This window comes from Grus americana, chromosome 3 (genome assembly GCF_028858705.1).
Source record: "Grus americana isolate bGruAme1 chromosome 3, bGruAme1.mat, whole genome shotgun sequence".
Classification (NCBI taxonomy): domain Eukaryota; kingdom Metazoa; phylum Chordata; class Aves; order Gruiformes; family Gruidae; genus Grus; species Grus americana.
Genome location: NC_072854.1, coordinates 104,237,038 through 104,255,039, shown reverse-complemented (window position 1 = coordinate 104,255,039; position 18,002 = coordinate 104,237,038). Strand labels below are relative to the sequence as shown.

The 18,002-nt window shown below is 38.9% G+C and overlaps 1 protein-coding gene across 7 annotated transcripts in view; it reads right to left on the bottom strand.

The window, feature by feature from the left end:
• Nucleotides 1–15,833, bottom strand: part of LYPLAL1 (lysophospholipase like 1) — a 33,732-nt gene extending 17,899 nt beyond the window's left edge. For 5 of the 7 annotated variants that reach the window (XR_008576485.1, XR_008576487.1, XR_008576484.1 and 2 more), the window contains exons 1-3: nt 15,692–15,833; nt 11,625–11,724; nt 525–694 (exon numbers count right to left, since the gene is read on the bottom strand). Coding sequence is in view for 3 of the 7 variants with exons in the window: in XM_054821241.1 (XP_054677216.1) it covers nt 525–694; nt 11,625–11,724; nt 15,692–15,776 (355 nt within the window). In the remaining 4 variants the exon portion in view is untranslated. Of the gene's footprint in view, nt 1–524; nt 695–11,624; nt 11,725–13,653; nt 13,699–15,268; nt 15,662–15,691 lie in introns of those variants that run through there. The other 2 variants (XM_054821243.1, XM_054821242.1) reach the window with 2 other exon arrangements.
• Nucleotides 15,834–18,002: the final 2,169 nt, after the last annotated feature.

The window sequence follows — 18,002 nt, the reverse complement described above, 5'->3', positions numbered from 1 at the left end:
CGAACTATGACAGCGAATACTTCATTTGTTACCAAGTGTTAATCTTTAGTGATGTGTAACATGCAATTTTTCTCCCCATGAATCAGCACAAAATGATTAGATCAGTAAGGAAAAGCTCATGATTATTCACATGCTACATCTCCACTCTCCAAAATACAAGTCATTTTGGTAAAGTATACTTTTCCATCCTTGAAAAGGGCTAAAAGAAAACAGTAAAAATATCTAATTTTCAAAGTAAATTATGGCCCACTCTGTATTTCAAATAACAATTACAAATGACTATTTACATTAAAAACTCTTTTTAAAGTTACGTTTTTGAGGACACTGCTTACAGTTAGCCACATTTCCCACCTGATACAGGTTTAAATAATGATTCAATATTCTTGAGGACTGGCTGCTGAAGAGGCTGTTCATCAGTTGCCAGGCATGCTCATGAGTTTTCCGGATGGAGTGAATTTGAAGTACATATCTCTTAACAATTACAAATCATTAAAATAAACACATCAAAAATAAATTTCTCTTACCTATTAGTATCCTATTCTTTGCAATGCCATGTTTAATTTCATCATTGATCAAGTCTGTAAGTCCCCGGCACATAGCATCAATACTTTCAATGTGTTCTGGACAGTCATTAGAGATCTTATATCTGTCAAACCACACAGTAGAAGAAGCTCCTTTCATAGGTGTATATGGCCTGGAGTGGCGTAAGGAAAGAAAACAAGTGATTAATGAAGCATAAGATCAAAAGCCTTTACCATACGTGATAAATTAAAACAATTCAGTATCTCTCCAGCAAAGGAGAGAAGGAATCTCTTTTGGGTCTAACTCCATTTACATGCAGTCACACTGCATTTCCTGGCATTCTAAACATGGTCCTTCAAGAATGAAGGCAGCATTTGGAAGCCATGTAAAACCAAGTTTCAGTCAGTTCAATGTCAAGGTTGATCATGTCAGCTAAACATTTTAAATCTTAACCTTGCCAAGAGGTTCTTAATCCTAAACAAAGTTAGGGTTGAAATCCACCTTGGAATAGGACAAACTGAAGTAACTGCTAAACAGGACAGCTTTGCAGGAGCTAACTATGGGATTCAGCTGTCTTACTCTTGTCAAAATTGACAGGCAAAAGGTATTATGAACCTCTAGGTATTTACAAAAACTTCCTCCTTATGTCAATTTTTTTTGTTAAATAAATATAGCCATCCTCACCTTAATGGGGCAAGTATCTCAAAAAATAACTTAAAGAACTGCCATGGGCTAACTGGATTGGTGCACAGACACAAATTAGAGACATAATAACCCCACCCTCCCAATAATGTGTTGTCAGGTCAGTATTTTAAGTGCTTTAACACGCTGCCCAAACCTCAGATAATCAAGGAAGCTACAAAGCAGCCTTTTCTTTGTTTTTAAATAAAGATGACGAATAGAGCCCTGACATCCCAAGAAAGGTGATCTAATTGCCTTGAAGTGGCTCTACAATTTAGTACCAAACATACTGCTATGAGATTGATGCTTCATCTCAAAAAAAAGCCCCCTAAAATCCTTAATTGCAATGTTTAATCAGGGGGCACATTTTTCATTTTTACTTAAACTCAGATCAGATTACAATCACCGCCTACAGACAGCCTTTGATAGATTTGTCTGGATGGGAAGCCACTGAAAATGCTAACATTGAATTCTGTGCTCTCTCTGGATTTTTTTCAGTACTAGGATTAAACAAAACCACAACTAACCTAAAATGAGAGAGTCACTATTTCTCTTATTCTCATTGAAGGAACAAATTCTGCCTTTATTAATACCAGAGAGGCTTCACATATGTAAACGGCTAGTTCTAAACCAGAAATACTACTACTTGTACGTTTGTACTAGTGGCATTTGCACTACTCAGTCACACAAGTTGAAAATGAGAGAGCACAGGTTTTCTTCTGCCCGGTGCCATGAACATGAAATAAAGTCCATGACATAAAAGCTTGTAAGCCAAATACAAAGAAAGATGCAACAAACAGAAACAGATAGGTACAGACTACGCTGTTTCATCTTTTTGAGAACAGCTTCAGAAACAAGTACCTAAAATCTACTGTTATTCAAAATGGCATACAAGTATGTGGTCAAGTTTAGTACAGTGTGTGCCTTAATTAGCTCCCTATTTGCTTAATTCAAAACAAACCATATACTTAGCACCAGAATTAACAAATAATTTTCTTTTTCCAAGTTAGCTTTTGTCTATTAATAAAGGTAACTCCTAAATTAAAGGAAATTCAATGGAAATATTTTGTATACCCAACAAGTTAAAGCTAACTTTAAAAAAAATATTCAAATGCTTTTGCTTTTTTTTTGTTCAACTTCTCTTTAGTATTACCACTGTCTCCAGGATTCTTCCCAAATGAGTTGATCAACATCTAAGAAACAAGATTACAAATCTCTAATTCACAAAAGTCAATTTCTAAGAGGAGACATTCAAATCAAAGATATCAACAACAGCGGAATCAGTGGAGTTTCTGAAAGTCACCTGGACTATATGATGTACAACAGACTAAGTGCTTGGACAAACAGCATTCAATTCACAGGTTTAGCTTCTCTTTTAAACACTTTCACATCAATCCCGATTAAAATGCTTAGTAGCCAGAGTGCTTCATTTTCTAGTAAAACCAGAGTACCTTATATTTGTGTGAGAAAAGATGTAATAATACTAAAACCTTACTCAACAGGTTGACCTAGGATTTCCATGGAATTAAGATACATATTTGTATTATATTACAGAAATTTACATTTCAGAAATATTAAAACAGATTTCCCCACAACTGAAAGATAGAATCATACAATTTATAAACGGGACAAAATCCATGATGATATTATAACACTTAATCAGATGTCGAAACTCAGGACTTTTACCTGCTGTCTTTGCAAATTCTTCAATAAGATAGATGAAAGACTAATGTGTCTTAAGCCCACAGGAAAAGACCCCCAAGCAAATGGACAAGATGCTTTCAGCTGTCTCAAAAACATCCTTGCAACCACTCTTGATTTCTCAGAAATGCATTAAAAATAACCTTTACATAAAGCTGAGAATTAAGATTCTTTTAATGGTTCACCCAACTGGTACATCTGTTTTAGTCATTCACCTTGTTCCTTAAATAAATCCCTTTATTAGCTGGCACACTAAAACTCAGACATTACCACGGTAAACAAATATGTTTGGCATGGAACCATCTGTACAGCTCCAAGAATACAGCACAAAATTTTTTCATACAATTAAACCACAAAAGAAAAAAATAAAAAATTCCTATGTTACAGTGACACGAGAGGCTGGACTGAAATACACCAAAGTAAAGAAATAAGAGTGGAGTGAAAACTCCATCTGGTAAGATCAGCATGGTCAGTGAAGGGCACTGTCAGACCAAATGGTCAGCTTTAAGTTTGGATTTTTTGCTTTCCTAAGTTTAATTAGAACTTGTAACATTAGTCCCAATGATTTTTTCCTCTGTGCCTCACTTTCTTTATTCCCTTTTAAATTGATACTAAAAATAAAGCTCCATGTCTCTAATGTGTGCTGTTGAAGCCTGAAATTAATATATATAGCCTCCCAAATTGTGTGGGATTTTTGGTTTTTTGTCGTTTGTTTTGTTTTAAAGGGGATGTGTGGTTTTGTTTTACTTGTTCTGGAGCACACAAAAGATTCAAATCCATATAAGAAAACAAGAATCAAGAACCCTCTCTCTGGGTATATCCAACTTCCAAACTTGTATCCATTTTTAAGAGACATTTGAAACACAATTTCCTAAAAATTGAACTCTTAACATTTAAAAATAAAGAGAAAAGAAGATATCAGAGAGACATGGCTAATATCAAACGGCATTTAAGAAGTTGCAGGCACTCTGAGGAAAAGAACATTTGAGGATGCTGGGAAGCATTTTAAAATGCTTCCCAGCATCCTCAAATCACTGTAGACCATGATTCCTGACTACTTTATAGGTCTTATTTTTTAAGGGTGTGCATTGATCTACAATTGTTTTCTCCCACATACCCTTCTTGTGCGAGACTGTGGTTTCAAGATCCTACACACCCAATATTTGAATGTCTTAAAAGGAAAATATATCCTGTAATATCTCTGTAAGTATTTATCACCCTTTCAATCTTTTAAACATGTATTCAAATAGAAGTAATTTTCACTATTGATTTCACTGCAAAGTTTCAAAGTAATACAGACCATCCAAGTTTTCACAAACTGAAGATAGGTTAGCTTCTGCTAATGTGAGTTATGTACTAATGATGAAAATATAATGAAAGCAGGAAGCAATAATGCAATCTTTTTTCCACCTTCTTGGAACATAGAGTATCTACTGTAGACCTTTTTAATCACGTTTAGAATTGTGCTATATAGTTTGAAATTAAGTTAACAAGTGGAGAGCAACCAAATTGCTTGCTACACAAGGTTCAAATTCAGATCTAAAAACATGACAAATTCTATCTCCAAAATGATGCTATTAGCATAGCAATTCACATAAAACTACAGGTGGTTTTGTTCATTATCCAATAAATCACTGTCCCTGTCCAATGGTTTAAGTTAAAAGACAAGACAGCACTGCTAGCTGCTTTAAATAACAAACATAAGAGTAGCAGACAACATGTTGATAAATAGCAAATATTCTTCCCCCAACTCTTTCTCTTGATGCACAATTGTATCACTGCCTTCACACTCAGCACTATGATCACCCTGCTAATGCAGTCACATAAAACCCAGACCACTGGTGCTGGCTTACAGCTTTCTTGAAGTTCCAGACAGAACTTCCTGAGATGTCAGACAGAACTGGGAATTTATAGTGAAGTTAGGCTTCAAGATTCAAATAAAGAAAGAACAAAATTTTTGAAATCCTCACTTTTGCTTCCTTCCCAATCCCATCTCCTCTTAGTTAGGAGGCAGAAAGTTACGTGAGATGTTGTAATGTTGTCTTTTGGAAGACTGCATCTCTCCAATAAAATCTACAGGGCACAATGTCAGATTGCTTAAGTTCTACTTCACTCTGATGAGACCCCACGAGTACTGCATCCAGGTCTGGGGCCCCCAACCTAAGGGGGAGATAGAGCTGTTGGAGCGAGTCCAGAAGAGGACCACAAAGATGATCAGAGGGCTGGAGCACCTCTCCTGTGAAGACAGGCTGAGAGAGTTGGGGTTGTTCAGCCTGGAGAAGAGAAGGCTCTAGGGAGACCTTACAGCAGCCTTCCTGTACCCAAAGAAGGCCTACAAGAAAGCTGGAGAGGAGCTGTTTACAAGGGCGGGTAGTGACAGGACGAGGGGTAATGGCCTTAAGCTGAAGGAGGGTAGATTTAATTATTAGGAAGAAATTCTTCACTATGAGGGTGGTGAGGCACTGGAGCAGGTTCTCCAAAGAGACTGTAGATGCCTCATCCCTGAAAACATTCAAGGTCAAGTTGGATGGGGCTTTGGGCAACCTGATCTAGTTGAATATATCCCTGTTCACTGCAGAGGGGTGGACTAGATGACCTCTAAAGGTCCCTTCCAACCCAAACTGTTCTATGACTCTAGAAGCAAGTCTTGACTCTCTTAAAGCTGATGGCAGGTTTTTCCAACGAAATCAAAGTTACTCCCCAGTCCCAAATTCTCTCCTAGCATAATCTCACTGCTGATACTAATAGACCACAATAGACTATCTAGTTCATAATTCTGCTGTTTAATTCCCACTGTCTGCCTGAAGCAGAAAGTGAATTTTAAAAGAAAATGGGAGGAAGGCAGAGAATCCACCTATCCAAAACAGAAGTATAATTCATTGCTCTAGTCCAAGGTGTATTTTATGTTAAAACTGAGGTTCAACATATCTTAAGAATGAAGCTTTGCAGTATGGTAACAAAGCATAAGATGTATCAGAAATCCAAACATCTTAAACTTGGAAATACTTTAAAAAACATTTAAAAAAAGGCAAGAGTTATCTCCATAGGAGTAATTTCATCTGTTCCCCAGAAAAGGCTGTGCCTCTTCACTCAGCCACATGTAAATGCTTTTGATAGAGTTGTTCTGCACGTGTATTGCCTGAAATGAGAGCTAACTGAGGCAGTACAGAATGGTTACCTGAAGAAATACTATGTTGAGAGCTTTTGTTACTTGGGACAAATCTTATTCATTCATACAAAGGAAGCCACAATAGAAACTGACATAAAACTCAGCAGGACAAATTCTGAGTTTGTTTCTGTTTGTTTTTGTTGGGTTGGTTTTGGGGTGGGTTTTTTGGGGGGGTAGGGTGCTGTAAATTGTGAGGATTTGCACTAATCAGAGAGATAGCAATAATGTTATGGTTGAGAAGACCATTAGAGACCTTTTCTACACACTGCCAGTTCCTCAGCAACCAGCTAATAGTGGCTGCTTTATGAATTCACCAAAAGAAACTGGCAAGAGGCAAACCCAGGTCCAATCTTAATCAGTTCTCCATTACGGGGTTTGAAACACTCTGGGATTCAAAGCAGCATCTTTCACAAGCTGGTGGCAAACAACGCTGGGTATGGATGAGTGAGCTAAACACAAAAACCCCTGAAAAGGCTGCAAAGCAAAAGCACAGAACAACACATAACTTAGAACCCCACAAGTGCTGTACTGGAAAACAGTTTAGAGAAGAAAAGAGGAAGCATGTCTAAGAGCACAACACAGTTAAAGGAATTAGAAATCCAAGACCATTACCATCATGTTCTACTTTGTTTTCCCCAAGCATGACTAAAGTATCTCCAACAAGTGTTTACTACATTCCACACGGTATTTAGTACATGATGTAAACATTACATGTATGCATATCCATGTTTTCCTCACCTAATGTAAGAGAAAAAATAAAAGGAAAACATGAAGTTTACCAAGCATGCTTCCATCATTATTATGCAGAATATGTTAAATTTCTACTTACAGAAGGAGATGAAAGAACCACCCCATGATACCAACCAAAACCCTTTCCATTCGTCCCTCAAACTTCCACCTCTAAAAAGACTTCTTTGTGTTAAATTTATGAATGAGGTTAGGGCTTACGAAAATGAAGGATTAATAACATTTGCTTGAGCCAAAAATAGTATGATAAGCACCATCCACGCTCCCCTATGCAGCTCTGCCAATCCATCTCAAGTCTGACCTGCAGTACCCCTGCTGCTTTTCCAATCCTAGGCCTCTCGCAAGCGGAGACTGCCAATGCAGCTCAACGGTGCCAAACTGTCTGGTGGTTTTGCGATATAGCCAAATGGGGACTACGATGAGATGAAACTCATTTCCACCCATGAGCCCAGCAAAGATGTGAACTTGGGTGAAAGGATGGAGTACCAGGCCACATAATGCTGAGCAGTCCTTACCAGCCACATACTTACAGACAAGGGAAATTAGAATAAATTGGGAGGAAAAAAACCCAAACAGAACAAACAGAAAACAAACTCTGCATAGAGACATATTGGCCACAGAAAGGTATGCTGAGTGAATGTCAAAGAGATCCACAAAATAGCCCAAAAAGTATTTATAGTTTACTTTCTGACTTGCAAAAGAGAAGGACTGTCAGAATGGAATGCTAGACAACGCAAAGAATCTTTGACCTAGATTTTTTAAGGGAATTTTTAAGGGAATTATAGAAGGTAAGGTATACTTATTAAAACAAGTGGACCCTAAATGGTTTTAACTTCACCACGTTAGCTCCTGCAATGCCAATTTAAACTATCACTTTCTATTAAAAAAAAAGTAAGGTTAAATTGGGTGGTATTCAGTTCTGATTTAGAAACTCAATAGAAACCTAATGTTTAAGTCACAGTTGTAGCAGCTGAAACAGTATTTAAAGCTGTAACCATCCTGACCCAAATAAAAAAAAAGGAGAAAGGAAACCCTTTCCTTTAAAACTATTACTGTAGACGTGGCTTTAAGAATTGCATCAGCTGCTAGGGCTACAATTTGATCTTTTTTTTTTAATTAAATATATACATTAGCATTACAAGGGAAATGAAGTTTAACTGTTGTGTTTAACAAGTTTAATCTATGTACAGAAGCACTCATCTTGAAAGAAAGCTAAAGTTAAAAGAACAACCTATTAAAACAAATTCTCTACTGATTTTTAAGTATCCCAGTTGCTTATGTTACAGAGAAAAAATAAAATAAAACCTCTTCAGGAATGTCTACAAATTTCCATTTGTAAATCAAAATTCGCATGCCCCAGGTACATGCATTTAATTTCCAAACATATTCCAAATCCAGGTGCCGCCACTCTCGCTACATCACACTGAGACTTCAAATCCACACATTTTTCCCTTTTTTATCTAAGCATGCTTTTTTACCGTAAGCATTTTACTCAGAAATTTTGGAAGTTTTTCTTTTTTAATAGTAAACTGCACTATCTACATTCTGTTATTTTCACTCAGGAAACAAACAAACATGAGACTCATAGGGCTTTCCAAAGTGATGGGGGATGAGTGTGACAACATGCTGCAAATATTTTACCTGTCCAGGGGATCATTCGCTACATAGACTCTGTACATTATAAAAATGATTAAAGTAAATATTTTTTAAAAAGTGTAACTTTTTACAGATACCTATAGAGAATACTAAAAAACAGTTTTATAAAATGTAGTTTAGTAATGTTCTATTGCTTTTACCCATAAAATGAAAGTATCCTCTCTAGTGTATGCTGAAATCAATGCTAATGAAGCCAGAGAACATGTTTTAGAATTCTTCTAGATTATATGCAGGGCTCATTTTCCAAAATAATTTTCAAACATATTGACTCTTGAATCAAAATATGTCTAAACCTGATGTTTTAGTGAATGAAAAATATATGTGTTTTCAGTGCCTGGGAGAAAATCTAAACAAAATGTAAACACAAACCCCGTCCATCCTCCACAAAGAAAAAAAACTCAATGTTTTGTTTAAAAATGTGAATTCCACTGCTTTTCAGAACTCTATTTAACAGAGGTGGAGAATGTGTAAAACCAAATCTATAGATCTACCTATCAGCAAAACTATATCCATCAAAAACGTGAAGAGGTAATCCTGACCTGCAGTTTATCCTGCCAAAGCCTCTAGCATTGCAGTTATAGCATCGAACCTGCTTTTACTGGCATAACTACTTTGACGGAGAGCGTTCAATGTGTACGTGATAAGTTATGCTGGAAAAGACAGGAGTTTATAGAGTATGAACTACATCCACATTAACAGTATTTTGCCAGAAGAGCGTATTAGCCAAGCAATCCTAGTACGGTCTTGCCTAACTTCAAGCTTTTCTTTGATTTCATCATCAGTGTAAAAACCTCCTGGCAAGCTTTGCACTCTGCTCCTGTAATTGACAATGCAGTAACAGGTTGTGCCACCCACAGAGACTCTCACTCACATCAGCACAGCTTTTCACCAGCATATCGCTCTGTCTCTACACGATCAAAACCTGGATCAGAATGTTCTTCAGCACATTTGCACAACCATAACCATCTAGCTACAGGTCTTACTAAGAAGGATGCTGAATTCCCCTGTTGGTGCCAAAAGCATTTGGAATTCTTATAAAAACACACACACATAAAATCAGGCCATATATTTAAGTTCCTAATGCAGATACAGTTATTTTCATGTCTGCCATTGAAGTCTGGACATTCTAGGCCTCGTTTTTCCTTTCTGTGGAAGAAAGGAGAGCAACCATTACAAATGTTTCAAAAACCATAGTGTGTTTTGGACTTGAACACAAAACTAACATGAAATGGGTCTGTAATGGCTTCCATTATTTTGGTTGCAGCCAATAACACATCTTCACAAACTTCACTTTAGCACTGCTGCAAACAGTGGCAAACATTATTGTACTTAAGGGCATCTGTTTTATTTCACTGTGTAAGCTAATGGTGCTTATCAGAGGGCTGTACACTAATATTCCCAAGCGTACTTCATATTGCCCGTCAAAGAAACAGCATGGGTATTTTTTATTCTTTGAATATACAACTTTTCACAGTTTTGCTAAAACCCACTTCTGAATCAACTCATGCATGACCTCTATCTGCTGTAGAGAAGAATAAGAGTAACCTCAACTTAAAGAAAAAGAAAGGGGAATTAACTGTTTATTCACATCTTTTAATTACCACTGTATCTTTCTTCTGATCTGTTTACTAAACTACCGAAATCCAAAGTCTTAAGATAAAAACAAATTCCCCATAAACACCACTCATTTGAGTCAGATGATCTTGCTGGTTAATCATTTATACATAGTATACATCTGTAGTTATCCAAAGAAACCAAAACAAATGAGAAAAGGATCGGACCCCAGAAGTGCACTGGGATGGGAAAGTGAAGTACTGGCCTAACAGATGTGGTCTGAGGAGCTCTGGTTGCATGTAACATGTGAAGAAAGATTGTTTCATAGGGAAGTAAAGTGTCCTGCATTTCTCCAGTACCCGCTGTGTCAACAGGGAAGAAATGGAGCCTGTCAGTACGTGTGATGTGCCACTGATAACTCTAGCCATCACTCTAGCCTGTCATCAATGAAGTAATGAGCATGTTGTTTACAGAAAATCATATTCACTACCTACTAACCCAAAACACACTGCTTCAAAGACTTCCACTCATGGGCTCGATTTTTCTGTAACACAGTGAGTACATTCACACTGCAATCTCTCAATTGCTTTTCCTGCCTAAGTAGATCATAAAAATACATGGTCAAGGAAAGTTTTTTTTCACATATTAGTGAGTGCCAGACAAAATCTGCTATTATACTTGTTTATACCCTCCAAGAATTTTTTTTCTGACTTTCAAACCTCTGTACCTCGAAAGTCTGTGTAGAATGTCACAATTTCCTTTTCCTTTCAGCATTCATCCACGCTTACACACAAATTCAGAAAGAAACTTAAGCCCCATTACCTTTCAAGGAAACATTTTCCTAACTTAGTCACAGACACCTTAAAAATGAATTTATATTATGAAAAATTAAACATCTCTGAAATATAAGGTCATGTGTTTACATAGCTAAATCTGGAAGGAGGTGCCCAACTTGTAGCATTTAGGTTTGACCTCATTGACTTTCAAATTCCCAGGTGTATTTTATCTATATTTCCAGTCTACCACTGAACACATAGTGTCATTTAATAATGAGATTTTTGCCTACAGTGAATGTTGAACTCAATTCTCTCTGAAACAAGTCAGGTCAGCTTTCAAACTATAAGAAATGTGTAATTTTAAATTCCCAGTCTTTTCTCCAGCAGCTGAAGATCTTTCACATCCTACTTGCCAAACAGACTGACCACCTTCAGAACTGAAACCTGGCATTAAATACAATAGAATATTTTAGTGGTCAATTTCTGGGAGTTAATACAGGCAGGATTGTGATCCAGAACATGGCTCTATAATGCCATTACAACACACACTGGAGTATCTTCTATTTATATCAAGGAGATGGAAAGATACTATGAGGATAATATTTGAATTAAAGACTGCAACTTCTGTGAAGTCTTAACCAATTAAAATCACGGTCCCTGGGTAGCAACACACTGCTGAGTTCCAGTTTTGCCAAAAAGCATATACACGAGAAAGAAGAAGGAAGTGTTATGACAGTCTGTACCAATATTCACAAGCATATTTTACAGTACTGGAATAGAGTAATTTAATCCTACAGTTAAAATATACTAAACAATACCTGGCAGGAGCCGTTGGGTAAATTACTTTTATATGTTGGAAAGCCATATCTTGATTCAAAATTTGTTTTATCCATGTTCTTGCTCCTTGGCCAGTATCACCTGTATCAAACAGAAGAGTACAACAAGAATTATTTTGTGCACTTAAAAGGAAAACTATACAATGTCAAATATATTTATACCAGATTGCCCTAATTTCTAAATCGCAAAGTTAATCCTCCAAAATACTAAAAAAGAACTTTCTGGAATGACCTCAATTCCCTTTCCAAGGAAGATGGACTCAAAACCTCCTAGAAACAGACTACTTAAGCTTACGCTGCAAGGCCTCTTAATAACTACTTTACTACATCCAATGGTTTAAATGCCTCCTAATCACGCACAAGGCCTTACATCTTACTTGCAACTCACCTTATTTGTTGATAAGTCATAAACAAAAAATCCTGAACACCTTAAAAAGGTGAGATAAAATACCTGCTGCTCTTCTTAGAAAAGATAATTACTTTTACTACAGAATCTTATGTTGACTCACTTCAAAATCTAGTCAAGAGCAATAAAAAGGATCTTCACATTTAATTTTGCTAATATTACACATAGGCTTTAAGGGAAGTATCAGTCAAACACTCCCACTGTTTTGTAAAAGAGCTCAAGAGATGAGTTTGGGTTAAAATATCTGGCAGGCTCCTCAAAAACCCTTAATCCCACAGTTCTGTTTGAAAGCTAGTCGGTATCTGACTCTCAACATACTTTTTCCTAGCCTTATCAACTCAGCCTATAGCCAAAACCCCTGCAGACTGAAGTGCTCTGAACAGATATACAGCTGAATTCTCATGCACATAGCACATGCTCCTTTCAAACACACGCGCATATGTACACCACACAGTTCCTAGAGTGTGTCTTTGCATCACTGGTTATCTTCAACTGTAACTTCACTGCCACCCCTCTGAAGAGCGTGCATGAACCAGTCTCCAGTAAGAATTAAACAATGCTTCAAGCTTGAAGAAACTGGCTCATCAAGGAATACAGCTTCTAGTCAGTAGTAATACAACATGTAGTAGTGTTCAACCTAAAAATTTGGTGGGGATTCAGCCAACTGGAATTTCACTACTGCCACTCATACCATAGGACTTTAGTCTTGTTTGAAGTTGAGGCTCCCACATGTTATCAACTCAAACTGCTAATCTGAGGTAACAGTATTCTCAATTACTTTATCTCAAATTGGTGAGTTTGACTTCAGAACTCACTCTATTCTTTGCAATAAAACGGCCAAACCACAAGAAAAAAAAAAAAAATCACTGCCCTAAGCCAGGCTTACTGACACATTACATGGCTTCATCTGAACAAGGCCACATGAATATACTGATTTATTATTACAATGATTACAATTCCCCAATGAAGATCAGCTCTTGCTTTAGCACTCAAACAAAATTCAGTGATCTTTATTTACACATACGATTAATGCATCTTCAGAATTAAAACAGAAGGCAAGAAGGATCCAAACTCAGCATTTATTTTTCTGTTGAGCACAAATGGCATAACCATGAAGTTCTCTGACCTAAGTACTCCAAGTAACAAATAAGCAATAGGATCGCAAAACTGACACAAATCTTATGTGAGTAGTATGGTCTGAAGTCCAAAGACTCCTCTGATTCTAAGTAGACACTCTTGACATGCAAGGGCATCCTTGTGGTTGCTGTCCCCTAATTTATGAACAATATATTTTAAGAAGACTTGAATAAACATTTGTTTTTCTATACACTGTTCTTTTTCAATTAGAAAGCAGAAGTCTAGGGTATGCAAATACTTGAACAGGAACAATGCTCAGGTAGGTCAACCTAAGCAACTCTCTGAACGCTGACAGATTTGGGACTTACTGAGGTCTTTAAAAATGCCTTAATGGTGCAGGACACATCTTTTATTATTCATGTTTCTTAAGCTTTGCCAAGATCAGCAGAGGCATTTACAGTTAATGAAGCTAGTTTGTCCATGAAAAGTTCATAGAAAACAGTAAGTAAGAGAAAGTTTAATTATTACCTTCTGTGTGTCAAGAGTCCCCATGGTCCAAATGCTCTGCAACCGCTGTGAGCACGTGCACGCAGAGGTAATGCATTTTGATTTGGTAAGAATAGAATTTGGAAGGGAGGGAGAAAGAGGAGACTGACACCAAACAAAACCCAACAACTTTCTGAAAGGTTTGTCTTTCAGGCTGTTCTTATATTTCAGCATTATATGTTCTTCTGAACACTACTACTAAAAAACAGCAAACAATGCACAGACAATTCTGCTGAGTCTGTTTCCAAACCTGAAATAGACTGACAGCAGCAATATTATCTCCCCTTCGCCCCCATAAATAAAATATGAATTATTTTCCTTTCAAATATAGCTTGAATTTCCAAATTTTCTTTCTGTGCAAAGTTTAAACTTAACAACATGTAATATGCATGTTACAACATGCAAAGTTGCAAACCTAAGTCTAAAAAAATTATTATACATTTGTCATGTTCATGTGCCTTCCCTGCTGAGCTACCAAATGGATCCTCTACCTAAATTTGATGTACAGTACCAGGAATTTTCTAATATTTTTTCTATACCATTTAGCACTTACATTCTCCACTTGTTATAGTTTGTCTGGAACGAGCATTACGAACAAAATGGATTCATGCCATTTGACTGCCGCTTTCCATCACAAGCGCTGTACAGAAGGCACCAATTCAGGTTTACAGGCAAGCCCACAGCAAGGGCACTGCGGCTACTTCTGTTTTAAATTCTATTCTGCAGAACTGCTAAACAAAACCAAATAAAAGTACCCTTGTACTTCCCCACTGCAAACATTATGAATGAAATCATATCAAAAATGAAAAATTGTAGAGTACTTTAACCACATGTGGAATCAACCTCTAACCATAATCTTCCCTTACTCCTCCAACATGAGAGAAAACTATTTCCTCAAGCATTAAAGCATTAGCATTAACAAGAGGGCTGAACATCTTATGAACTCTTTCGCTTTCATTCTTTAGCTCACAGAATTTAAGAAAAGCAAAATTAAACTAGATTATAAAAATGAAACTAATGTAATGAGCACATACGTATTTGTTAAGCTAAATAGAAGCATCAGCTGAAAGCAAAACTAAGAGAAAGACACTGAAAGAGTTGAGCACGTTGCCATATGCACATGGACAGCTCAATAGCATTGACTCCCAAGGCCTTGATCTAATAAAGGAGGTTGGGTTTTTTTGTCATTTAAGTCCTGTGAACTTTGTTGTTGTTATTTAGCAGATTAGAAATAACCTTGAAGAAAAAGCCCCAACAAAACACAGACTCCCCTCCTGCCCTCTGACGGGTCACTGATGGAGGAAACTACCGTCTGCAGGTGGGGGCCATGAAGCTGGTCTGGGCACAGCTAGGACCCTTCCGAACGGGCAGAAGTCAGTCCAGTAACACTGGTTTCTATAAGGTGGCAACAATACTCTCGGTCTGATCCTAAAAATGCCAAGAGCCATTTTAATTACAAAAATCATCCTTTGCATATGGCTACTTTTAGACAGGACAAATTAATAAGATCTCTTCTGCAACACGTTTGTTTTCATGGTGAGGCAAGCCAGGCTGGTGTAGAACAGCACCGTCCCTAAAGCACACTCCACGGACCCACCTCAGGCCCAAACGCTCGGCCCAGCCCACGCAGAGGCACACCGCTTTGCCCACGGAGCCTCCTCCTTGCCGGCCAGCGCCGCACTGCCCGCGTGGGAGGCCAGAGCCGCAGGGACAGGGGCACCTGACACCCCTTCCCCTCGCTTTCCAGCCGCGGCGGGTCCGTCCCGACGGTTCCCTCACGCAGTACCGGGCCGCCGCGGTTCGAAGGGGCCGACGCTGCCCGCCCCCGCCCCGCCGCACTCCCGGCAGGGCAGAGGGCCGCGCCGCGCAGGAGGCGGCGGCAACCCCGCCAGCCCCGCGGTCGGAGGGCTGCCTCCCTCGGGCGGCACGCCTGCGCCCTTCCGCAGCGGGACGAGGCGCCCACCGAACCCTGCCCCGCGCCCCGGGGTAGCAGGGGAGAGAAGGGGGTGAAAGCAGCCACCTGAGCCGTGCAGGAAGATGAGGGAGGCGGTGTGCCTGCCCGCGGGGAACACCACGCTCCTCTGCAGCGCTGCGGGCGCCGCCATGCCCGCCGCTCTCCGCCTCCTCCTCCCGGCCGGTAGCGCGGCCCACCGCGCCGGCGCAGAGGCGGCCCCGGGGCCCCGCAGCCGGGCCGGGAGGGAGCCACGGCCCTCTTGCAGCGCTTTGGACCGCCAGGGCCCGCGTCCCGCCCCCGGCTCTCCTCAGGAGCAGCTCTCCTAACCCCAAACTAGAAAAGTTCTATCTATTTATAGAAAACACTGCATCTCTACAGACCCCATATTTAGAAATGCCATATGGTGGGCAACCCGGGGATCGAATAGTAAAGGGAGGGTCGCGCCTTTCATGTTGTAGCATGTGTTTGGAGGAGTGATTAGGCTTCAGCCTCACCAGGTTTACGCTGCCGACAGTAAAGGCCTGGCTGACAAGCGACCTGAGGCGAGGCAGGTAGCAGTGGGCTCTGCTGGCCCCTTCCAGGTGCTGCAGAAAGCAAAGGGCCTGCAAGGACCAACCTTACAAAAGGTCCAGTAGATGTTTGCGAGCCTGTCTGACCTTCATCCGTGTCTGAGTACAACTACTCTGATGCTCTTGGTAGTTTTACTGAACGGCTGTAGGGGGATAAGGAGTAAGAGCTTGCTTTTGCAGTTTTAGGTAACCTATATACATTCAATGTCGTAAGACTTTTTTTTTTTTTTTTTCCTAGTGATGTGTCAATTAACCACCTGCCTTGGTGCTTTGAGGTCTGCGGCAGTGGAACAAGGATGACCGGGCATAAACTCTGCTATTGCCATTTCACTAGCCAGGTGCAGTGCGAGCCAGGGGGTGAGCTGCAAGTTTACAGATTAGTTTTGCAGTTCATCATGAAGTATTTTGGCAAGCCATAGGGGCACACCTGTTAGTCCTTAAAAAAGTAATGAAACCTTAGCCTCTTGAGGTAGCATGTTATTACCTTCAGAATGGCCCGTGGGTTAAGTAGATGAAACATCAGTGTGCGTGTAATATGAAGAGCGTGCTGTGCTTGTATTTCTGTTCAAATTACTGTCCTGACTACTATTTTCCTATATATTTAGTTAGGGCACCAGTTCAACCTAGACTGACAAATGGCATCTTATGATGCCCCTTCAAAACATAAGCAGCTGTCTTTTTAAAATATCCAGAAGCATTCTGCAGCTGGTCCAAGAAGTAAATAGAAGGAAAAAAACCTCTGATAGTTGGGAAAATGAGAAAATTGCATGGTGAGGGAGGCATGAAAGAGGTATCTAAAATTTTTTATAATCTCAGGCGCCCAGTTGAAGAATACAAAATCTCAGCAAAGTAATGCCACCATGAACAAGTCAGTGTTGCCAGTGGCTGATACCTGAGACACGCCTTACTTTTCATTTGACTTGCAGTATACAAAAATAATTCTGGTATTTGAGACATCAATGCTCTTTTTGGTTTTGGTGGTGTTTTTTTTTAAATTAACTTAGCAGGAAAGTTTAATCATGATTGTAGGATATATTCACTCATTTACTTATTTCTAATATTTTAATTTATCTTGCCATCTTTCATGAGCAATATGTGAAGGATCTCTGAACAAAGGTGACGTGTGGCTTTGGACAAACTCCTCTGCACAGTTATGACAATAAACCATGATCAAGCCTTTTTAAAGGTTACGGTTTATCATTCCCTCCCTCTGAGTTACAAGCTTGGAGGTACAAGATTTCTTTGTGCCAACAAATAAAGCTTGATGCCAGGAACAAAACAAAGAGTGAAATAGCAGACCATGCAAAAATAGTACTGTAGATTTGGAAGATTTTGTGTGGTGTTGTTGGGTTTTTTGAAGAGAAATAGTCAAGGCATAAGATTTATTCTTTCTTTTCCATTAGAAAACAAGCAAAGGTATATCTTTATCTTTCCCTGAAGGGAGAGGACTCCCGACCAATATTTTTCAAAAAAAGACAAAATAGCCAACTGCATAGAAACTTGTGAGAGAATAGGAGCTCTGAACAACCATAAATGGAAAAGAGCTGAGTTATAATTCTGATGACAACAGATGTACTGTGAGAACTTGTTATTTATACCAGAGGAAAACATCTTGGGATGTTTTAAAGTATATTAATGATATTGAATATTAATTATATTAAAAATGTATTTTAATGATATTTAAAAAAAGGGGGAGGTGGGAAGGAACCCCTTTTAACAGTGATAGATCTGAATCAAGTCCTCAGAAATGTCCAGGAGATGATTCTTTCATCTCTGGGAGTTTTCTTTTGTTAGAGGGATGATAAAGT